The sequence below is a fragment of the Nerophis lumbriciformis genome, linkage group LG07 (genome assembly GCF_033978685.3).
Source record: "Nerophis lumbriciformis linkage group LG07, RoL_Nlum_v2.1, whole genome shotgun sequence".
NCBI lineage: Eukaryota > Metazoa > Chordata > Actinopteri > Syngnathiformes > Syngnathidae > Nerophis > Nerophis lumbriciformis.
The window spans coordinates 31025034-31050363 of NC_084554.2; the positions used below are offsets into that span (position 1 = coordinate 31025034).

A 25330-nucleotide genomic window follows, 5' to 3' on the forward strand; every position below is an offset into this window, starting at 1 on the left:
CTGCCTGCTCATACCGAAACAAAGATTGTGGATAGCTGACAAGAGGCTTACTCTGTTCATCTAATTCCACTGTCGAATAAAAGTGCTAAGGGCGATGCACAGAGTGAGACCTCTTTTATCCAGTTTGAAAGCCAGAGACGGAGAGAGAGAGAAACACACAGACGTAGCAATTTATCAATGACTGCAAATTTTCCAAGTTCATTTTTATTTATTGCTCCATTAATTACATTATTGACTATTATTATCGGTCAACGCCTTATACACATTGACTCTAATGGTTTTTAATGCCATTTAAAGCCTTAATTCTCTCAAAATACATTTAATGATTTAATACTACTTAATGACTTGCGGAAACCTTATATTATGATTTAAGTTGCGGCTAATTGTTATGCTTTAAGTCACATAACAGTCCAACAGAATACACTGCAAAGACAAGATACTTAACGTTCGAACTGGTTAACTTTGTTATTTTTCTTGCTGCCATTAAATTCTAAGTTAATGATTATTTGCAAAAAAATGTACGTTTCTCAGTTCCAACATTAAATATGCAGTGTATTCAATTGAATATAAGTTGAACAGAATTTGTAAATTATTGTATTCTGTTATTTACGATTTACACAACGTGCAAACTTCACTGGTTTTGGGTTTTGTAAATAAACCTGAATGTGGTGTAGTACAAACCACTATTTAAAACAATAAAAGCTTAGACATTTAAACAGATGAAATAAAAAGACTAAAACATTATCAGTGAAGCATAAGAAAAATAAAACAAAACAATAGTGGGTTTTCTGTCTGTCTGTCTTAATAACTTGGCCAAAATATTTCAACCTTTTTGAGCTACATCGATACCACAATAATGATGATAACCTTAATATTTCGGTCATGATAATCGTGATATGAAATGTTTTTATTGTTTCATCCCTATATACACATTTTTTCTCTCTATTCGCTGCTGTGACTCACCATCAGCTAGAATGCCACTGCTTTGCAACCGCTACTGTATGGACTAATCTCGCAATTAAAAAACAAAATAACGCTGTTAAAGGAAACTTTTGTTAACTCGTTATGGGATTAACTTTGACAGCCCTAATTTGAATTCCTTTCACTGGCAACACACATTTTTCAAGATAGGAGCTGTGTCACAGCGCCAACTAAACTTGTATCCCGAGGTACCACTGAATATTGAACATAAAAGAGCTTCTCACCAGACTGGATCTTCATTGACGGCATCGTCGAAGAACAAAATGTAGAGACAGAAGATTCCAACCACCAATGCGTGAAGAGTTGACACCGTCCTTAAAAATTAACAAGACAATGCAATAATTGTGACATTAAGTGGATTTTACTGCTGCTGCTGCTACGTGGGTTTAAAGTCTAATATATCAGATCTGCGCAGATCCAGAGCAATTAAAATAGCGAGCTTCAACATAGCAGCGATGTCGCTTATTGCAAAGTCATGGGAGGCCCTGATGTCCTTGGATCAGTGGTTCTTATCCTTGTTGGAGGTACCGAAACCCACTAGTTTCATATGCGCATTCACCAAACTCGAACCGTAATCATGAAATGATGTTATTATATTAAAGAAATACTAATAAATATATATTTTACAAACAGAAATTTACAGGAATGTACACATGATTTTACATCTTATTGTGCAACATGTGAATGTTTTAGTGGGAACTAAATGCGATATCTGAAAGGGGTACAAATGATTTCCAAAGACATACAATACTAGTACACAGCTCAAGAAAAACAATATTTGTTGTTATTGTTATTGTAAGTGGGCCAAAACACTTATATTAGAAAATAATTATCAATCAGCTGTCATTTGATTATAATAATAAAACATTTAATTTTTTATTTAGTCAGGTTTGGGACAGGTGTGCTGCTGGTGTGGCCACAGTACATTTGCACGTCTGACGTCGCTCACATGTGCTTCGCTGTATGCTCATGGAGTATTTGCGTTTGCTCACGCATGTGGAAAATTAGAGGGAACATTGTTTGAGGGTATCCATAAATCGCCGATAGGGAGAAGTTTTTATTTACACGATGAGTCGGGTGTGTCTTGACCTCCGTGGTGGAGGCTCCGCCGAACCCCTGAGGCCGACTCACCGAACTGCTGGGGTTCGATCGAACCCAGGTTAAGAACCACTGCCCTGGATCCATAAGCACTCATCATTGCATTCCATTTGCCCCTCATAAACCATGCCACTATTTCAATTTCACAAGTGCTCTCATGAGTAATAAAGCAAGAATGAGTGAAAATGAAAATGACTCATGCACGCTGGCAAGAATCGTATCTGCCCACCAATCTGCTCTGCGACGTTACTAAAGATCTCGGCACAAGACGTACGCTCCTCTCTGCAATGTTCTCATAACAGGATGACGACATATTTGGCTGTTGAATCCCGTTAAGTAATCATGGCCCTGTTGATTCACGCATTGTGGGTTTTTTTATACTACGAGCATGTCGCTTACCTCGAATTCCATTCCACCTTCTGCTTGTCACTGAGACCCAGGAAGCCCAGGCTGACACGCACCGACACCCAGGGGCTGACTTTGTGGAAGAGCCACTGAAAGGTGAAGAAGCTGGTCACCGAGATGGTGAGGATGAGCTGGCTGAATGGGTCCATGGCCGCCCGAGCCCACTGTGGAAGCCAGAAGAAGCATGTCTGACTATCATCGGGTCTAGATATAGTTGGATTAGGACAATGTGGGGACGGAACAGCCTGTCTTGTCTTCACACATTGTCTGCTGGGTTGTGAAAGCGCCACATTGGACCTGCTGTTCACCTGTTATTCCGTTGACTCGGCAGCAGGAACAACACTGAACAATAGCATGAAGTAGGAATGGGCGGTAAGGCCTATAATTTATATTGCGATAAATATTGCAGCCTCCTGCGATAACAATATATATAAAGATAAACAGTATTATTCAGTATATAAATAGAACCATTTCAAAATGGCTTAAAAAGGCATGTATTTGGCTGCAGACGTATTGCGTCATTTTTAGTTGTATTATTCCCTCAAAACTACTATTAATCGCCTTGCTAATTTACTTTTACTATATGGTTACTTTCTGTGGTAACATTTCTATTTGCAATGCTGTTAAAATGTAATAACCAAATCCTATTCTGTTGTTTGGATACTTGATAATGGATTTGGGTTATACTACAAATTTTGGTATCAATCCAATACCAAGTAGTTACAGGGGCAGTATTGGTCCTACCAATGCTGATAGTGATACTTCAAATGTTCAAGATCATTATATGATTACATTTTTGATCACAATAATAATCGGACGAAAACACAGAATGGTGGTGTAATAACATCAATTCAATATTTAAATGATTTCCTACTATTGGATCTGATTGAAACCCCATGGCTATTGTCCTTAAAGCTCCCCTGTGTCTAAGGACTTTTTTCCTGAGTTTGTAAATAATAACAAAAACAACAAAATACTTTTTGATGATAAGAATAACGATCTAACCACTGTAGTATTGACAATAAAATTATATTATATTTGGTGATATTTGTACCGATTCGCCCACCTTTGTCTACTGCTGTGGTAGAATCCAGGTTTGAGTGCCATGCTTTTTTTCAGTTTTTTTACAACAACCTCTTGGGGTCTCAAATTTTATGTTGACAGAAGCGTTATTTATGGATGCTGAGGGTGACAATAAGTGAGCAGAAAAACACAAAAAGCAAAACACAAATAAACTTTCTTCTGTCTCAGAAGCAAGACAGAGTGTTTTTATTTGGGGAAAGGGGTGGGGCATAGCAGGATTAGCTGTTGTTGAGAAGAACACTACATGCGTTTACGGTAAGTCTCTAAAAAAGGCCGTTAAGACGACTCGCTAAGTCAGCAACATTGATCCCACTTGCTATGTCTTTGTATTCTCTGGTAGACGAGGTGCGTATGAAGTGTGTTACAATGCAGAGTTACAATGCCATTTACTGTATTGCAATGGAATGACAAGCTACATTAACACACAGACCCAAACAAGGCCTGGGCCGATGAAAAATAATGCTGGACATATTGTCCCACAAACTATTGTTGATAAACAATATTGTTAGCATTATTTTGAGACAAAATTAAGAAATAACAACTAAGAACTAACTAACTGTGGAGTTATCAATTGCTGTTTCATGCTAAATGTAATCTTAAACTGTAACACTAACCATCAGGAGTTATTATTGGTAAAAGTAATCATTAATAATTGTTATATCCATAGTTGTCGATGTAAGTGGATCAACTTAATGTAGATAATTGCCTACAGTCAAGCATGGTGGTGGTAGTGTCATGGTCTGGGGCTGCCAGAGTGCCGTCAGCACTGAAGAGCTGCGATTTGTTGAGCGAATTTTAACATGTTAGCTTCTGAAGCAGAGATCGATCCCTTCCCCATGGTACAAAAAAACTATCAATTGTGTCTATATTTGGATCAATTTCTGTGAAACAAGCAAGAACCACAACAAGGCTAGACTCCAGCCAGTACATTGTATGGCAGGACTGATTTTTACCACACTTGCATTATTTCCAATCGACAGCTAAGGTTTATGTGTCCATGCAATACAACACAAATTATTTTTGTTATCTCAAGAAAAACATGCATTGGTTTATTGGACAGGCTTGGCTCTGCCAGTAAAGAAAGAATGTTGTTTTACAATCCAAAGGGCAAAGGGCCTGCTGTGTATATATGTTAAAAGCATACACAAACACACTCCCTGGGGGTGGCACCAGTGGTGATTTTATACCTGCCTTTGTTATAGTATTAGACACAAAGTCTCCTTTAGCAAGCATTAGTGGGAACTGGAAATTGTATTTAATGGAGAGCAGGGATATTTTGGAAAAGACCCTCAGGATTTCTACACAAATGTCTTCAGTTGTGCTTTTAAGGATTGAGAGGGTGTGAAGGTTTGTTTTAGGCGCACACACACATGGTTGGCAAGGATCATGTTACCAAGGACAAGTGGTCACCTATTGCAGTGGTCCCCAACAACCGATCCGTAACGCATTCGCTACCGGGCTGCACAGAAACAATAATTAATTTATAAACTACCGCATTTTCTGTGACTTAACTCTCGCATGTCCCGCTATACACACCAATAAGCTTGTTAACAGATGTATATTACAACTCATTTGTTATAATACATGGGATAATGCACATTAATGGACATATCAAATGTTAATGTGCCAGATTGTAGCCAAAGGCTCATTTGCTGTTTTTATCTGCCTAACGTAGAAATGTATGTGGGATCTGAACCGAGGATGTTGTTGTGGCTTGTGCAGCCCTTTGAGACACTTGTGATTTAGGGCTATATAAATAAACATTGATTGATTGATTGATTGATTGAAAGCCGGTCTGTGAAAATAATGCATACATTAAACAGGTCCCTAGTGGAAAAAAGGTTGGGGAACCCTGACCTATTGGACAGATAAAAAAAAAGAAAAAAAGGTTGACAATTAATTACAACCTCAATTGATTGACGGATTTAACATGTTAAGAAAACAAAACAAAAGTGTCATTGCAGGTAATCAAATGTTTTCTTATCCTATTTTGTCATTCTATAACACCATAAAATGACACAATATACAGAAAAACAACACATTTACTATTAGAAGACATGTCTACCTCTGGTTTTAAACAGATTAAAGACCTTTGTTTATACAGAGATGTCCCACTGACATTTTGTTGGTTTATGAACAGACAAGTGCATATGTGATGAAAATTAACAGTCAACGACTCATTGTTTATATCATTTTGAACAGCATGTGTGAATCTATCACTGAATGTTGTGAACTCCTGTTTTAAAGCCTGTATCAATTCCACACAATTTTAACTATCAATCATTGATTATCATGTCCAGCCATTGTTACCATGTACTATTAGTTTCAAAAGGTTGGGAAACCTATCACTGAATGTTCTAAACTCCTGTTGTAAAGTCGGAATTTAATGCTGCTAATATCAATTTGGACTCTATTTTTTAAAGAATACGTTAAATTATCATGCCCATTCATTGTTACTGTTTAATAGTAATTTTAGTGGAATGGGGACTCTTTCACTGAATGCTGCTGTTTCAAAGCCAGCTTTAGGAGAATGCTATGTGTACAGTTTAACTAGATTCAAGACAAGAGTTAAATCTAAATTTGTGATGGTTGATGCTGAGCAACCCCACGTCTGTATTAGATTGAGCAGGCACGGTACACCTAAAGTTATGGCTGTTGATTAAGTAAAAACAAATGCCATTTTTCTTGCTTCGGGCAGAAGGAACAGGATGCATGTTGGGCCAAAAAGGCGCTTGCGTAAGACGTGTCGAGGGGCAACTATGCCCCCCGCCCCCAAACAGAACTTCGCCTTTTATACATGGAATTCCTGCAAGCATACACCCATCCATGTCTCACCTGCAGCGGGGCTGCTTTCACTTTGTATTCGACAAAGCGAGCGCGCGCGCCGCCATGCATCACTCACGCACCATCACCACCGTGTGTTGGAACACCTTGAAGAAACGTTTACTCACCTTACGACTTTCATGAAGACGCCCTGCCTTATTTTTGGGGGCTCCCTCAGCTTCTTCTTAAGGCTCCCACGGCTGGCTGCAGAGGTGCATGCTCCGTGACACAACCACGGCCATCATGTCGGTCCATGCTAGGTAAACAACAACAACAACAACACACACTAGCTAAAAGGCGGCGGGCCTGGAGATCCCCGCCTGTTGCAGCCCGGTTGTGTCTATCCACAAACCTTGCAGACTGCTAACATACATATTTGCAGAGGTTACAGGAACGATTTTTTTTCTTCACGGGGCGTGACTGTGATTGGTCTGTTGCTGTTTAGGCCCCGCCTCTTGGCCTATGCTTCATGGAGCTCAAGTTACAACAGCGTTCTTAAAGCAACATGGATCCAGGAACCTCACTATTTATAGAAACCCCTTTTTAACTTCTAACAAAAACATGGCCCACTGCTCTCAATAGGAAGCACTTAAGGTCATACAAACACAACTCTATCTAGTTTCATTCATATATGTCTCATTTTTATTCTCTTTACTAGCAAGGATCCTCTATATTACAGGAGTTCCTTTGTACCTACTGCAAAAAAAAAAAAAAAAAAAAAGATAATCAAAGATCCTACTTATGACACCAAATTCAAAAATATGCTTGTCAAAGATCCTCTATATAGTTTGGGTCATTTTAGGCATGATCTACTGTAAAACACTAGTCAAAGACCCTTGAAATCAGTGATTCTCAAACTGCACGCAAGCTCTATCTAGTGGTACGCCAAAGAAGCCTGTAAATATGAACTGTATATGAAGTATCATTGTTGATGATGTAAAGTTAAAGTGGCCAAACATCCATCCATCCATCCATTTTCTACCGCTTGTCCCTTTCGGGGTCGCTGGAGCCTATCTCAGCTGCATTCGGGCGGAAGGCAGTGTACACCCTGGACAAGTTGCCACCTCATCACAGGGCCAACACAGACAGACAACATTCACACACTAGGGCCAATTTTGTGTTGCCAATCAACCTATCCCCAGGTGCATGTCTTTGGAGGTGGGAGGAAGCCGGAGTACCCAGAGGGAATCCACGCAGTCACGGGGAGAACATACAAACTCCACACAGAAAGATCCCGAGCACAGGATCGAACCCAGGACCTTCGTATTGTGAAGCAGACGCACTAACCACTCTACCACACCGTGCTGCACATATTAAATATACTTGTTAAATTAAAAACCTCTGCCTTGTTGTTAATGAATACTTAAGGGCTACTACACTACTGTATGTTATTGTTGGTCATTATCACGGTACTTGGAGAGCAATGTTCCCTCTAATTTTTCATGTGTGTGAGCAAACGCAAAAACTCCCTGAGCATTCAGTGGAGCCCATGTGAGCACACCTGTCCCAAACCTGACTAAATAACAAGTTAAATCTCCATCCATCCATTTTCTACCGCTTGTCCCTTTCGGGGTGGCGGGGGGTGCTGGAGCCTATCTCAGCTGCATTCGGGCGAAAAGCAGGGTACACCCTGGACAAGTCCCCGCCTCATTGCATGGCCAACACAGATAATAAATAAATGATAAATGGGTTATACTTGTATAGCGCTTTTCTACCTTCAAGGTACTCAAAGTGCTTTGACAGTATTTCCACATTCACCCATTCACACACACATTCACACCCTGATGGCGGGAGCTGCCATGCAAGGCGCTAACCAGCACCCATCAGAAGCAAGGGTGAAGTGTCTTGCCCAAGGACACAACGGACATGACTAGGATGGTAGATGGTGGGGAGATAGACAGACAACATTCTCTTATTATTATAATCAAATGACAGCAGTCATTTCCATGAGGTTATTTTCTAATATAAGTGTTTATGCCCACTTACAATGACAATAACAATAAATATTGTTTTTCATGAACTGTGTACTTGTATTGTTTGTCTGGGTGGAGGTCCTCCTTTGGAAATAATTTGTACCCCTTTCAGACATTGCATTTAGTTCCCATTAAAACATTCACATGTTGCACAATGAGATGTAAGCAGAGGATCATGTGTACATTCCTGCAACTTCCTGTTTGTAAACAAATATATTTTTATTAGTATTTATTTAATATACTAACAGCATTTCATGATTAATATTTATAAATTAAGATTCCTAATAAATGACACTAGAATAAGCACACATTTGATTGGTAAATCATAGTGTAACAACCTGGAATTACACTTTATGTGTGGTGTTGGGGCCCTGTGATGAGGTGGCGACTTGTCCAGGGTGTACCCCGCCTTCTGCCCGATTGTAGCTGAGATAGGCTCCAGCGCCCCCCGCGACCCCAAAGGGAATAAGCGGTAGAAAATGGATGGATGGATGGATGTGTGGTGTTGGAGTTGTCCGACTTTTTGTGTGGCTGTAAACGCATCACTGGCTAAGTGCCATACTGTATGTGCATGTGTTGGCGCAAGTGAGAAAGAGCGAACGGCTGCTGTTGATATAACAAAGTTGGTTTTGGTCTGGTTTGTACTGCAGAAAATGACCAGTTTTGCTAGATATAATTTTTTTTTACTAATGTTTTGGTGATGTGTTTATGGCCGACAATAAAGAGTTTTGTTCAGTAAAGTGATCGATTGAATTCATGTCCTCAAAGCGTCTCGACAGACGTTACAATATTTGAACAATGATGACGAAAACTGTTTTCTCTGTCGTGTCCGTGTCGTGTCAAAAATTGTTATGCGCTTATCTTTTTATTTGATTTTGTGCGTGGCATAGATTTGCCGTGCGCAGAGGACGCTTGAGCAGTGCGCAATTGCACAGGCGTGCACCTTAGAGGGAACAATGTTGGAGAGCCAAGTGTTTTCTCAGGTGACACTAAATTAGTCTGATTACTCAAATAGTTCGGTTTTCAGTATTTTCGCACCTACACGTGAAGTCCCAGTCAGTATGTGTCCCTTTAGTTCTTTAGGAACAATTTTTAGTTCCTAATAGCGAGGTGGGACTTTCGAGAGTTCCCAGGAACCCTAGAAACGCTGATGGTTGAACACAGTTGGGCCGTTTCTAAAACTTATTACACAAAGTTTTATTCGCCATTACAGTATGCGAGGACAACTTGTTTATGTCTTATTTCTTTTCTATTTCTTTTACAACATACTTGACAAAGGATAGAAAGCAGAACGAAAGGAACTTTCGATTGCAGGAACTTTTGTGGAGCATCTATGTGCTGAAGAATGCTGTTCGGTTTTCAGTATTTTCGCACCTACACGTGAAGTCCCAGTCAGTATGTGTCCCTTTAGTTCTTTAGGAACAATTTTTAGTTCCTAATAGCGAGGTGGGACTTTCGAGAGTTCCCAGGAACCCTAGAAACGCTGATGGTTGAACACAGTTGGGCCGTTTCTAAAACTTATTACACAAAGTTTTATTCGCCATTACAGTATGCGAGGACAACTTGTTTATGTCTTATTTCTTTTCTATTTCTTTTACAACATACTTGACAAAGGATAGAAAGCAGAACGAAAGGAACTTTCGATTGCAGGAACTTTTGTGGAGCATCTATGTGCTGAAGAATGCTGCTAATCAGCATTCTTCTGGAACTATCTTGCAGTGTTTTCACTTAGCCTTAGTCTTAAAACTATGCAGTTTATTGTTGTTCAAGAACTTTTATCAATGCCATTTCAATACACAAACCTACGTGAAGTGGATGGACTCTTTTAAATGTATTTACAAAGGAATATAAAATATTCAGCCGGATTTTGAAGCAACGAGGCGAGCTGTGAGCTGGGACTCCGACCTCGTAGTTTGAAAGAGAAATGTGAAATGAAGGACGAATGGAACAAAGTTAAATAACATCAAATATTCACTATTTACTTAGTTACATTCTGTAAAAGTAGTCAGTGACACGCCATTTGTGTTGTTAATCGTCTCAACCCAAGTGAACCTAATGCTGACAGACTGACGCAAAAACTGGTGCATTTATGTTGTTGCCGTGAGATAAACACTGACATCAATTCTTTATAAATGGTTATAAATGGACCATAAGGACACGCCTAACTCTCATTAATTCATCATTTACTGAGAGGACTACTTTCTGACTGCCAAGACGATTAAAGCCTGACATCTTATGTAAAACCGGTACACTGTTTTTAAAACCATGTAGTTTTGTATCTTATTGCTTTGTATTTCATTTACTTATTACATTTAAGTACAAATAATTATGGCCTAATATTGTCTGTTTAAGTGTTTATTTTACATAGTATCTGTGTATAAACATATTGTATCACTCCATACGTCCTTAGCCTGATTTATATAAACTACCCTGAATTGTGAAATGTGGTAAAAACACAAACCACACACTTCTACAAGAACCTTTAGCTCCAGGAATGAAATGTTCCAGAAACCTAAAATTCCTGAATTTTTGGTGGACAAAGGCCTCATGAGAGCAGCTCTGTGCAATTTTTTAACGACCAAGCCACTGCATAAAATGCGTGTCATCAATCACTACAGTACTTATATGACAGAATGACTTCACTCTTTTTAGAGACACATTGAAAAAATCACTAGACAAAGATCCTCTATATCAGTGGTTCTCCCTTTGGCCTATTAGAATGGCTTTGTGCCCCCCTCCCCCATCATATACATATATATACTACTATATATATATACACAATATATATATACAAACCCCGTTTCCATAAGAGTTGGAGAATTGTGTTAGATGTAAATATAAACGGAATACAATGATTTGCAAATCCTTTTCAACCCATATTCAATTGAATGCACTACAAAGACAACATATTTGATGTTCAAACTCATAAACTTTATTTTGTTTTTGCAAATAATAATTAACTTAGAATTTCATGGCTGCAACAGGTGCCAAAGTAGTTGGGAAAGGGCATGTTCACCACTGTGTTACATCACCTTTTCTTTTAACAACACTCAATAAACGATTGGGAACCCAGGAAACTAATCGTTGAAGCTTTGAAAGTGGAATTCTTTCCCATTCTTGTTTTATGTAGAGCTTCAGTCGTTCAACAGTCCTGGGTCTCCGCTGTCGTATTTTACGCTTCATAATGTGCCACACATTTTCGATGGGAGACAGGTCTGGACTGCAGACGGGCCAGGAAAGTACCCGCACTCTTTTTTTTACAAAGCCACGCTGTTGTAACACGTGCAAAATGTCGCTTGGCATTGTCTTGATGAAATAAGCAGGGGCGTCCATGAAAAAGACGACGCTTAGATGGCAGCATATGTTGTTCCAAAACCTGTATGTACCTTTCAGCATTAATGGTGCCTTCGCAGATGTGCAAGTTACCCATGCCTTGGGCACTAATGCACCCCCATACCATCACAGATGCTGGCTTTTGAACTTTGTGTCGATAACAGTCTGGATGGTTCGCTTCCCCTTTAGTCCGGATGACACGATGTCGAATATTTCCAAAAACAATTTGAAATGTGGACTCGTCAGACCACAGAACACTTTTCCACTTTGCATATGAGTCCATCTTAGATGATCTCAGGCCCAGAGAAGTTGGCGGCGTTTCTGGATGTTATTGATAAATGGCTTTCGCTTTGCATAGTAGAGCTTTAACTTGCACTTACATATGTAGTGACAAACTGTATTTAGTGACAGTGGTTTTCTGAAATGTTCCTGAGCCCATGTGGTGATATCCTTTAGAGATTGATGTCGGTTTTTGATACAGTGCCGTCTGAGGGATCGAAGGTCACGGTCATTCAATGTTGGTTTCCGGCCATTCCGCTTACGTGGAGTGATTTCTCCAGATTCTCTGAACCTTTTGATGATATTATGGACCGTAGATGTTGAAATCCCTAAATTTCTTGCAATTGCACTTTGAGAAACGCTGTTCTTAAACTGGTGGACTATTTGCTAACGCAGTTGTGTACAAAGGGGTGTACCTCGCTTCTTGTGAAAGACTGAGCATTTTTTGGGAAGCTGTTTTTATACCCAATCATGGCACCCACCTGTTCCCAATTAGCCTGCACACCTGTGGGATGTTCCAAATAAGTGTTTGATGAGCATTCCTCAACTTTATCAGTATTTATTGCCACCTTTCTCAACTTCTTTGTCACGTGTTGCTGGCATCAAATTCTAAAGTTAATGATTATTTGCAAAAAAATAAAGTTTATCAGTTTGAACATCAAATATGTTGTCTTTGTAGCATATTCAACTGAATATGGGTTGAAAATGATTTGCAAATCATTGTATTCCGTTTATATTTACATCTAACACAATTTCCCAACTCATATGGAAACGGGGTTTGTATATACAGTACCGGTATATATATATATATATATATATATATATATATATATATATATATATATATATATATATACTGTGTGACAATAATCTGACAATAACATGGTTTGCAGTCAAATATGTGTATTTTTAGAATCAAAACACAATTTCCCAACTCCTATGGAAACGGGGTTTGTATATATATATATATACTGTGTGACAATAATCAGACAATAACATTATTTGCAGTCAAATATGTGTTTTTTTAGAATCAAAACAGATCTATGTGTAAGGATAAAACTAAAACAAACATCAAGACTCATTGGTTAATAACATTTTTGTGTTATTGTTAGTTATTGGTTATCTATAACATTTCAGTAATTTCACTTTATTTCTTTTGCTGTAATTTTTTCCCATTTTTACTGTTTTGTTTAATTTCACACCAGGAAATGCAATAGCAGCTCTTCTACCAGATCGCTGTGGCAAACATTTATTGTCACTTTTGTTTTGCTGAAGGTCATCCCCGAGAGGGTCGCCTACATTGAGAACCACTGCTCTATATGAAAAAAAAACTATGCACTTTTTAACGATAGACTGCACAAAAACACTTTTTAAAGATACTCTATGTCAGCAGCATTCTACACTTTTTAAAGTCCAAAATCCGCGAACAGGTTTTATCCGACCCGCGGGATGAGTTTGCTAAGTATAAAAATGAACCTGAAATTTTTTAATGATATAAATAGCTGTTCTAAATGTGTCACAGTAGCAATTATTTGTATCTTTGTAGATGATGCTACATATGTAAAAAATAAACCACATGATGTTAGTACATCAGTCAAGGAAAATGATCACACTACATCAGAGGTGTCAAACTCAAGGCTCGGGGGCCAGATCTGGCCCGCGCCATCATTTTATCTGACCCGCAAACACCTGGAAATGATATGTGTCAATAAGGTACTTAATATTTTCTCACTAAATGTAATAGATTTTTTTCATTTTGACAGAAAAAATATATGTACTGCTTAAAACTGCATACCTTTTAAACTTTAATAGTATCCAATATTGCAACAAATATTACAGTATATTATCATACTTTCCAAACATGTTTTTGTCTAAATAAAAATAAATATAAATACTTCACTTTACAGCAAACTACCAATCAAATTAATACAAATGACAATAAATGTTACATTGTTCTTTACAGCATATTACTGTAAATTGAAAAAAATGACTACTGTTTTTTACATAAAAATTCTGTTCACTGAGCTGCCAGTTTTTGACTGTAAAATCTACGGTTGTTGTTTTTAACGGTGTATTACTGTAAATGGAAAGACGGTACATTTGTTTTAATGGTAGAAAAACTGGCAGCTTAGTTGCCAGAATAAAAAAAGAACTTGAACTGTTTTTCCATTAACAATATAATGTTGTAAAACCAATGTAAATTTAACACAAAAATTCTGGCTAGTAAGCTGCCAGCTTTCTCCGTAAACACCCCCAAAAAAACAGTGGTACTGTTTCTCTATTTATCGTAAAATGTTGTAAAAAAACAGAAAAAACACCATATTTTACAGTAAATTTGGTAAATGTTAGGTTTTACTGTAAAATCAACAGTCTACTTAAAAGTATATATATACCGGTAACTAATAATGAAATCTAGAGGCGAATTCATACATGATTCGCTGTTACAAGTGGCCCTCTGATGGCAGTCATAACTGCGATGTGGCCCTCAATGAAAACCAGTTTGACATCCCTGAACTACATAAATAACATCCTGTAATTTGATTTTGATATAATTTTTTTATCTTGATACATTAAAAATTAACACCAATGAGTTGACTGATGAACATTATCACATAATTTCTTAAAAAAATATAAATAACGACAAAAATAAAGTATACATACTATTAACCGTAACACGTAAGTGTAAAAAAAACCCCAACAACATTATGATTTGTACAATTTCAGAATGTGCTTGTTCTATTTTTAAACAAAGAAAACAATCTGAAGTTGTCTTTATTTTTCAGTTATCGGGCCGTGATTTTACCAGTCAGGCCCACTTGGGAGTAGATTTTTCTCCATGTGGCCCCCGATCTAAAAGGAGTTTGACACCCCTGCTCCATAGGAAATCAATCTCTGCTCTTTTTAAGGACACACTGATAGAAACTCTAGTCTAGGGGTCCCCAAACTTTTTGACTCGGGGTACGCATTGGGTTAAAAAAATGTGTCCGGGGGCTGGTCTGTATATATAAATTCCTCGCGCACTAATTGACTCACACTGCGGCGCAAGCGCGATGTCACGTTATCAATGGGAAAATGCATTTTTGGACAATATGATTTGCCTGAGAGTCTAGACCCCGAGAGTAACAAGCGGTAGAAAATGGATTAGAAAGGACAGATAAAAAAAAAAAAAAAAAAAAAATATATATATATATATATATATATATATATATATATATATATATATATATATATATATATATATATATATATATATATATATATATATATATATATATATATATGTTTTTTTATTTTTAAACTTGGGACTTCCCGCGGGCCGGATTTTGGACGATGGCGGGCCGTATCCTGCCGTAGTTTGGGGACCCCTGCTCTAGTCAAAGAGCCTCTCCAGCAGGCAAAAGACCAATGTTGATTATCCCTACACGGCCTTTCAAGCTAACTTCCAAACAACATTGCAAAACCGTTCTCTTTGTAAAATTGATGTCTAACGTTGGATCAACGTTGTTGGTTGGGAAATAACCAAAATTAAATGATTAAATCAACATCAGAACCTGACATTAAGTAACCGTTGTCAAAAAGCATGTTGTTTCAATGTTGCATTCGTGTTGTAGAATATTGGTTGAGATTAGAGATGTCCGATAATGGCTTTTTTGCCGATATCAGATATTCCGATATTGTCCAACTCTTAATTACCGATTCCGATATCAACCGATACCGATATATAGTCGTGGAATTAACACATTATTATGCCTAATTTTGTTGTGATGCCCTGCTGGATGCATTAAACAATGTAACAAGGTTTTCCAAAATAAATCAACTCAAGTTATGGAAAAAAGTGCCAACATGGCACTGCCATATTTATTATTGAAGTCACAAAGTGCATTATTTTTTTTAACATGCCTCAAAACAGCAGCTTGGAATTTGGGACATGTGCTCCCTGAGAGCATGAGGAGGTTGAGGTGGGCGGGGTTGGGAGGGGCGGGGTTGAGGTGGGGGGGGGGGGGGGGGTGTATATTGTAGCGTCCCGGAAGAGTTAGTGCTGCAAGGGGTTCTGGGTATTTGTTCTGTTGTGTTTATGTTGTGTTACGGTGCGGATGTTCTCCCGGAATGTGTTTGTCATTCTTGTTTGGTGTGGGTTCACAGTATGGCGCATATTTGTAACAATGTTAAAGTTGTTTGTACGGCCACCATCAGTGTGACCTGTATGGCTGTTGACCAAGTATGCTTTGCATTCACTTGTGTGTGTGTGTGTGTGTGTGTGTGAAAAGCCGTAGATAATATGTGATTGGGCCGGCATGCAAAGGTAGTGGCTTTAAGGTTTATTGGCGCTCTGTACTTCTCCCTACGTCCGTGTACACAGCGGCGTTTTAAAAAGTCATACATTTTACTTCTTGAAACCGATACCAATAATTTCCGATATTATATTTTAAAGCATTTATCGGCCAATAATATCGGACATCTCTAGTTGACATATGACCAAAATGCAATGGTCAAATCAACGTCAGAACCTGGCATTGATTAAATGTCATAAAAAACATGTTTCAAAGTTGTTTGACTTGCTCAACATCAGTACCTAATTCAACAAGTTCTTAACGTTGTTTCAATGTCTTGTGTCAGAAGCACTCCGCTCTTTTTAGGGACCAAAAGCCACTGAATAAGAATGCTTGTCAACAATCACTACAGTACCTTTATGACAAACGCACTCTGCTCTTTATAAGGACCTCCTACAAAAAACGCTTAAATATAAGCTTTACATCTGTTGACCCTCAAAGACTGACGTACCCAGGAGCTTTGGGACTTTCGGGATTGTCCACGTGACCTAGCTAACAGTATTTTAACAACAATTATACGCCTAACTTTTGTCTTAACACAACCAATACACCACCGTCAATAAACTGCCACTTAAATATGACACAAAATAGCAACTTGAGCACTTACCAGTGACTGCCACCAGAGAAGCCAGGAAGAGTGAAGTGACAACAGGATGTTGCAGATGCATTCTGGGATATGTAGTGATAGTTTTAACGCGGTCGAGTTCTTCACCAGTCCAAATTAATCAGTCCTCTTCTCGACGTGGCAGTACTTCATACTCAGTAACACGTATAAAAACGATTAATTTGCACAAATTAGAATTAAGACAACGCCAAAGCATAGGCGGGGAAGAGAAACACGTCATATTGTGTGCCCATACAAAACACCTGTGTCACAGTGTGACCTACAGGACGTTATAGTGACGTTGTACAAAGAAACTCTGTAACATTTAAAAGTTCACATTAAGGTGTTCTCAATTTTTGTATTGTTAGATTTGTTAGTCGAGGTTGGCAAGCAGTAAAAGCACTGCCAAGAAGCCTCATCTAGCTTAACATGAATGTAGCATCCGGTTGTTAGCAGTTGTGTTGCATTTGGACAAACCGGGTTAAATGACCACAGAAGTCGGATATGTAGTACATTTTGTAAATATATTAAATTCAATTGCGATGTCATTTCCTATTATTATTGTGTAACTGAACAAAGTGGATAATTCTTAAGCAATTAACCTCACGCCCATGACTCGAGTTAATGGCAGTTCTCTAGGTCAGTGGTCCCCAACCACCGGGCCGCGGCCCGGTACCGGTCCGTGGATCGATTGGTACCGGGCCACACAAGAAATAAAAAAATATATATTTATATATATTTTTTATTAAATGAACATAAAAAAACACAAGATACACCAACCCAAAAAACCTCCCTCCCCCATTTACACTAATTTGCACAAAAGGGTTGTTTCTTTCTGTTATTATTATTTCTGGTTCCTACATTATATATCAATATAGATCAATACAGTCTGCAAGCACACATAATTGTATTTTTTTATGACCCCCCTCTCCCCCACCGGTCCGCGGGACAAATTTTCAAGCGTTGAATGGTCCGCAGTTACAAAAAGGTTGGGGACCACTGCTCTAGGTAACAACTTACAGCGCATGTCTGATGTCGAAATCCTTCTGTCTGGATATTTTTAAATCACATTTTAACATTTGGCCCTGCGATGAGGTGGCGACTTGTCCAGGGTGTACCCCGCCTTCCGCCCGATTGTAGCTGAGATAGGCTCCAGCGCCCCCGCGACCCAAAGGGGAATAAGCGGTAGAAAATGGATGGATGGATGGATTTTAACATTTGTTTATGCATGCAAGTAGCCAAACGATATATGACATGTATATTGCAAAAACCACAACACAGTACCTTGATTAACCACATGATCAACCAATTTTATATTTTTTTACAGGAGAGGTGAACAAGTCATTTTTAAAGAGACTTGGTTTTTAAAACATTGGAATCATAACAAGAATAATGGATATGTTTATTAATTGAATCGTGATATAAAAATGAACATACATGCAATCATGTTGGCAATTACAAGGTAAAATGACAGGAACATTGAGATGTGCTTGGAACGTGTAAAAATTGATATTTGGATCCTATTGCAGTCAATAAAAACACTTAAAAGCAACCTCACGCACTATTTACGTACATAAACTTTGGTCAAGAACTCCATGAGTAAAGTTGATGTGAATGCACCAATACAATATTACAAGCAAGAAACTATTAAATGTTGCTATAGTGCACAGATATAAACATTAAATTAGTGCTAATAAAACAAAAACAAAATTCACAATAATCAGCAAGATACAAACCAGTTTTTATATTATATTACACACGTACCATCATTTTTTTAAATGTTTGGCCTTTTGAGTGGTTGGTAATAGACCACTATTTTCTCAGCACAGGCGATACTACAGAGAGTATATAGAAACAAATAGCACTTAAAAATATAAGCATATAAAAATACTGTTACACGTATATGAGTGTTAAACAAGGCACAAATAGGATCCTAGTTGATTAAAATGATTAGAAATAACAAAATAGTAAAAGTGAGGGTGAGCTTTATATCCTTCGTGGAATACTGTGCATGTGTTGTTCAATACTAGAAAGAAGCACCTTTGGAGCTGCATTAGAAGCTCACAGTAATTCGCACATGCATACACTCATAGAGGCACTTTGGAGCACATGTGTGCATAAATTCACACGTCTATATACAGTATATATACATGACGCACATTATTGTACACAGTTAACACCTGAGGGTACCAGTAGAAAAATAACAAGATAAGATGTTCTTAGCAAAATCCTAGATTTTGTGCTCACAAAAAGACTAATAACCAATTGCCTATTTTCCAAGTCAATGTAGTATTTTACTGCCATGTGAAAATGGAGGTAGACAGTAGTAGTATAGTCTTGCAAAATGAAGCAGGTTAAAAGTAAAAAATATATGTCTTATACTGGTACATCAAGGCTATTTGTCCATGTAGAAGATAGATATTCCACTAAATTTTTTTTTTTTAAAACTACAACATGAACTGTGTGTACCCTTCAGCGCCTGTAACAATCACATCCATCCAAATCCTCATGGCCTCAGGGGAGGGGGCCACCATGTAGTAGACCCTGTCGTGAGTCTTGACGCTGAATGTGAGCGAGGGGTTGGGGCTCTAAAGGAGAAAAGTCAATATTTGAAATAAGACTGACAGAATATGAGCATGTGAAGCCTTTCCCTCTTCTTACCTTATGTGCATTCTTCAGGTGGTCGTAATACACTTCTTCTATGGCTTGGAAGTAGATCACTCCTTTCAGCTTGGCCTCATGCTTGTCTAGAAAATACGGAAGGAATCTATTACAGTGAGGTAGTCCCAGCTACTCCTGTGTTCTATTTGCACTACAGGATCACAATGTATTATGTTTGAAATCTATTTATATCCTACTTTATTGAAATTATTATGTACGTACTATTTTCTCGTGGAAGTTGTTGGGATAAATCTGGGCCCTCGGGTACGGTTGTGTGCTATTAAGACAATAAGGCTCCTTGAATCCTTGAATAATGGACCTATGCTTCATGGAAATGACTCCTTTGGGTGTCAAATTTGATGTTGACAAAAGCAGCCAACCATGTTTTAGCAAGTCGTTCCACCGTAATAAAGCTGTGTGATATGGGAACAAAAAATGATCACAGTATTTTTTTCCTTATCAGTCAATATCGATATATGTATGACAATATGTATGAAATCTCTATTTTTGTCATGTTTAAATGTTATAAGAGATGTGAAGACATCAGAAGGTTATTTTGGTTTGAAATACATATTTTTATCAGGAGTTAAACATGTAGGCGCCATGTACAGTATTTATACTGTATAATATTAACACACACTGCCGATATTTTTTTACAAATGGAGTTTTGCTCACGGAGTGGCTCCGTTGGTAGAGCAGCCATGCCAGCAACCTGATGGTTTCTGGTTCGATTCCCCGGCTTCTGCCATTCTAGTTACGTCCGTTATATTCTTGAGCAAGACACTTCACCCTTGCTCCTGATGGGTAGTGATGGGTTGTCCTGAGGGCTTTGCATGGCAGCTGTGTGTGTGTGAATGTGTGAATGTGGAAATAGTGTCAAAGCGCATTGAGTACCTTGAAGGTAGAAAATCGCTATTCAAGTATAACCCTTTTACCATTTAGCTCCTTATGTCTATCTGTATGTTAACATTATTAAAGCTATTCTTATTGTGTACGTTTCATGAACATGGGTGAAAGACAGGAGCTTCATTCACGGTTCTCGCGTGTACACGCACATACTGTACATAAACACAGTTTCAGAGACGAAAACAGCAATTTGCAAAATTATCTCATGTTTTAAACCTTATTTAATGACAAAACGTGAAATTATTTATTTATGAATGTGTGTTTCATTTTGTCTAGCAGCAATTCAAATAACATTCTCCTCCATATAAGTGTGCTCTGATTTTAAATATGATATGATATACACATTACTGTACATTGCATTACAGATGACATATGTTGGGGAAACACTCGGAAGTGACAGCATTTTGCCATTTTCAAAAAAGAAGCACCGTCTAATCCAGATCTGGGCCAATTATCGCCCACAAACTGTTTACAGCCCGTTAAGATTTTCAATCCGACCCGCCGGACATTTCCAAATAATTTTTTAGACCTTTAACATCAAAACTGTAGATCGCCATTATGATGTGCATTGCTATTTTCAAATTACCGTAAGTCTTGAACTATAGAAAGTATTTCAATGGTTGGAATCTGGGCTTTTGAGTGACATACAAGTTATTAGGGTAATTGCGTCACAGCAGCTCAGACAAGTCACCAAGCAGTGTCGGCAGGGTTTGTTTCCAGCGCGGCCAACCTAACACGCGGGTGTTAGGGACAGACGCGAAAGCAAATTTTTACAACAAAGTTCTGCAAAAGAGTGATATTTCAGATTGTAGGTGTTTTTTAACCCTTTGTGTTCTTGCATTTCTGTCGAGTTTTGCTTAATTGTAAAAAACATTGACCGAGGAGGTGGTCTGAATAGTAAAGAGGAATGATGTTGATATTAAGTTAAGTACCAATGATTGTCACACACACACTAGGTGTGGCAAAATTATTATCTGCATTTGACCCATCACCCTTGATCACCCCCTGGGAGGTGAGGGGAGCAGTGAGCAGCAGCGGTGGTGCCCGGGAATCATTTTTGGTGATTTAACCCCCAATTCCAACCCTTGATGCTGAGTGCCAAGCAGGTATGTTGTTCATATTAAGTGTTTTATCAATCATAGTTAACATTATAAATCCTACATTCTTTATTGTGATGTACATTCTGGGTGTGTGATTCAGTAAAAAATTTTTAATTTCATTCCGATTTTTGAGGTTGTCTGTCATAACGTTTTTAGCATTTTATCAGACATTATTGTGAGTTTGTGTATTTGTGTTCCTAAAAAAAGGGATCCAAGCCCACATACTGTACAGCATATTTTTACAGGTATATACATATATTTATATTTTATACACACCGACCCCAAGGCTAATTTTTTCTCTCAATGTGTCCCCCCAAGTCAAAATAATTGCCCAGGTCTGGTCTAATCTGTGCTAAAAACAAGACAATATTCATACTTATACAAACAATAAATACAATTCTGACATGTCTTAAAGATAGTTCAAATTTTGTTGGATACAATTTGTTCTATTCACACTATTCAAAGCCATATTTGTGCTGCAGTCTCTTTAGCAGGCTAATCTTGCGTCTTTTAGAACGTGGACAAATTAATTAAAATTGTCTCTTTTTGTTATCAAAGAACAGTTAATTTGTATTTTGCTATATTAATCGATATTGTTTTATCACCCAGCCCTAATATAACCATTCATTTTTTTTTACATTTGTGGTTCCAACCTGAGAAGTAGGAGAGTGTTCGTCGGTTGCGGTCAAAGACAAACCAGCGCTTCTTCCAGGTTTTGATCTTGCCCCCCATCTTGACCAGGTAGCCCCTGCACGTCTTCTCAGAGATGGACAAGTGGAAGCACGTGTCTGCGCTGTGGCCCGCTGACTCAATGTGAGACCGCAAGTCAAAATCATCCTTTCGCACTGGCAGGTACCGGGTAAGTGGGCGGGACTAGAGGAAATCATCCAAAATGAGCTTACAGGGCAATGTTTATCACTGTCTAGAGAAGTTGACAGAGTAGATACCTGCACCCGCTGTTTCTCTCGTAGTTTCACCTCGCGGTCGATGAGTTTCTGACGCCTGCTTGTCTCCTCCTGGAGCATTTTCTCCAGCTCCTCCCGTCTCTTCTTCTCCTCCTCCAGCGCCAGTTTGCGCATTTCCACCTCTCTCTCCTTGACGAGGGTATTGGTATAAGACATCAGTTATAGAAAGGATGATGGTGGTTGAATAATTAATCTCACTAAAGTGAATACACCCCTCAATTTTAGTTTGATAATACTATAGAAAAGAGACTCAGATTTGATTTAGAGTAGTCAGTGTACAGCTTGTTTAGCAGTAGATTCACCTTGAAATGAGTAAATACAAACATTCGCTGGCAACTCAAGTGAGTACGCTTCACAGTGAACATGTTCACAGTAGGAATGGGTACTAATCACAATTGAATCGATATGGTACTAATTCTAAGAACTTGGGAACCAATCCCACACTCAACTGTACAAAAAACTTTTGTGTGTGCTAATAAATGTTAATTAAAAGACAACAATTCTCAATTGTTTTATTTAACGTTTACTCATTTGCAAGTACTGTACTGGACTGAATTATATTGTAGATTTGGCATGCAGTTGCAATTCCAAGACGTGAGATGGCAGTAGAGTATAGACTACAGCAGAGTCGTGTATAAAGAGAATATGGCCAACTCGGTTTCACGCAATCTCCTCAATAATTGGTCAAAAGGCACTCACCTGACTACAGGATGCCATGACTGCTACCAACTCTGAACTGATGCTATGTGTTTGCGGCGCTTCCTCGTTACCTTTTCAACGTGTAAAAATGCCCTGTTGTGCAGCGAGGGGCTCCTCCACCTGCGATAATTGTGGAAAGCTTTTACATCGCTTTCCAACGACGGAAAAAGACAAGTATGGGAGTGAAGGTTTGCGAACAACACTGGAGAGCCACCGATTACAGCGTGTTATGCCAGATAAACACACCATACATCGTTTGTGTTAGGTTCAGGAGAGAACACACAGAAGCCAATACAAGTCATAACAGAAGACATGAACAAATTAAAGAGATGTTTTGACAAAAACAAACTATCTTTGAATCTCAGTAAAGCTAAAATAATTGTTTACAGTAGAAGAGAAAGTCATAAACAAATATAAATAGACAGACTTTGAAAGAGTAAAAGACACCAAATTGTGTGTGTAATAATAGATGATACATGAAACTGGAAATCTCATTAAAAATATACAACACAAAGTGGCAAGAAATATGTCAATAATGAATTAATCAAAATATGTTCAGGATGAAAAATCACTCCATATTCTCTACTGTTCGCCAGTGATACCATAGCTGAGTGATTGTGCAGAAAAGTGGGGAAATTAGTACAAAAGTACACTTACTCACTTATAGCATGTTATAAAAAAGAAAGATCAGGAATACATAATGAGTGATAAATACAGTAATTACAAATACATTGGATGGCAGCCACCACAGTTGACATACTTCACACAAATGTCACAATTTCCCCACGATTGTTGGTCCAAGGCCAAAGAAGATTTTGAAAAAAATGAGGGCAACATTAAAACGACAGCAATTGCATGCATTCGGGCACAGCCACACACATCCTTGATAGCAGTCATGTCGCCTATTGTTTAGTTGGCAATACTCTCTTTATGCACAACTCTAGACTACAGTGTCTTGCTTTTGCCAGGAATTAGTCTTTGCCGTTAAGTTGAATGTGCTTTTCTTTTGTTGAGTCTTAAAAAGTGTTTACACTACAATTATTGTACTTGTTACACACCAGCTGTTTGTAACGTGCATTTTTGTTGCAGTTTTGATTTAATTACCCAATTTGAAAGTGTTAAAATCACCATGTAAAATTCTTAATGCTAATCTTTAGCATGTCTATGGCAATTCCAACTTAAATTAGCATCAAGTTAGCACATTTTAAAAAGTGGAGCCTTACTGTACTTTTGAGCGCCTTCTTCTTGTTTTGTTGGCATTGAAACTTGTTACATTATCTAGAGGCAGTCCGGTTGAGTGTGCGCTGAGCGCTTTACTACTTGTTTCCCCGCCAAGTGCTTGAGTCTGTTTGTTTGCAACCGAACGTGACGTCACGTCCAACGAAGGTATTAAAATATGGCAATGTTTGATTTTACATGAATAAAAATACAAAATTTGTTACCCATTCCTTGTTCATAGTGGGCTTTTTGTGTTACCTAATATAACTTACAATCCCCTCAATGAACCACAGTTCCCTATTATTGGCAGTACTTATGCAGTCCAAGATACTACCACTTACAATGCTTGACACAACTATCTTGGTACTCACTTGTGTTGCCAGCTATTTAGACAATATGGCTGTGAGTTCGAGTACTTTACCGTAGACAGTATGTACATCTATACTGCTACACAAGCTGTACACTGACTACAAAGTATATCCAAGTTTATTGTCCCCTGAATAGATATAACAGAATAATTGCTGAAAAGTGACACCTTATGCAGTATTTTTTATTTGCGACTTATCACCTTGTGCTCAAGGAGTTGATTCTTCTCTAAATGGGCTTCTCTCAGCAAACGCTCCATCTCCTCCAGCCTGGCCACGTTAGAAGTACTCGCACTGGAACACACACAACAAAAGGAACGTTATGAATGTTTTATATACATTTATTATATGTATTAGGCCCTCTTGCAGAATTCTGCCGTCCCAAGAACACAAACGTGCAAATACTCTCTTATCCGTAAGGGAAATGATGATGTCATTACAGTGTTAAGATAAAGGGTGCACATCAAGACGAAGTCTAAACAAACTGGGGAGAGGAGGAGAGTGAG

General features: G+C 38.3%; 2 protein-coding genes across 6 annotated transcripts in view; both read right to left on the reverse strand.

Annotated features, from left to right (window-relative positions):
* tlcd4a (TLC domain containing 4a) overlaps positions 1 to 17387 on the reverse strand; it is a 31611-nt gene extending 14224 nt beyond the window's left edge. Inside the window, exons 1-4 of one of the 2 annotated variants that reach the window (XM_061965478.2) lie at positions 16914 to 17387; positions 6519 to 6646; positions 2479 to 2648; positions 1206 to 1295 (exon numbers count right to left, since the gene is read on the reverse strand). In XM_061965478.2, the coding sequence (XP_061821462.1) occupies positions 1206 to 1295; positions 2479 to 2633 (245 nt within the window). In that variant the 5' untranslated portion in view covers positions 2634 to 2648; positions 6519 to 6646; positions 16914 to 17387. Of the gene's footprint in view, positions 1 to 1205; positions 1296 to 2478; positions 2649 to 6518; positions 8719 to 16913 lie in introns of those variants that run through there. The other variant, XM_061965477.2, reaches the window with a different exon arrangement.
* A 907-nt stretch (positions 17388 to 18294) lies between these two features.
* Positions 18295 to 25330, reverse strand: part of phldb2b (pleckstrin homology-like domain, family B, member 2b) — an 88231-nt gene continuing 81195 nt past the window's right edge. For all 4 annotated transcript variants that reach the window (XM_061965470.2, XM_061965472.2, XM_061965471.2 and 1 more), the window contains 5 exons: positions 25028 to 25118; positions 22525 to 22671; positions 22231 to 22450; positions 19572 to 19657; positions 18295 to 19498 (listed from right to left, as the gene is read on the reverse strand). In XM_061965470.2, coding sequence (XP_061821454.1) covers positions 19358 to 19498; positions 19572 to 19657; positions 22231 to 22450; positions 22525 to 22671; positions 25028 to 25118 — 685 coding nt within the window. In that variant the 3' untranslated portion in view covers positions 18295 to 19357. The remainder of the gene's footprint in view (positions 19499 to 19571; positions 19658 to 22230; positions 22451 to 22524; positions 22672 to 25027; positions 25119 to 25330) is intronic.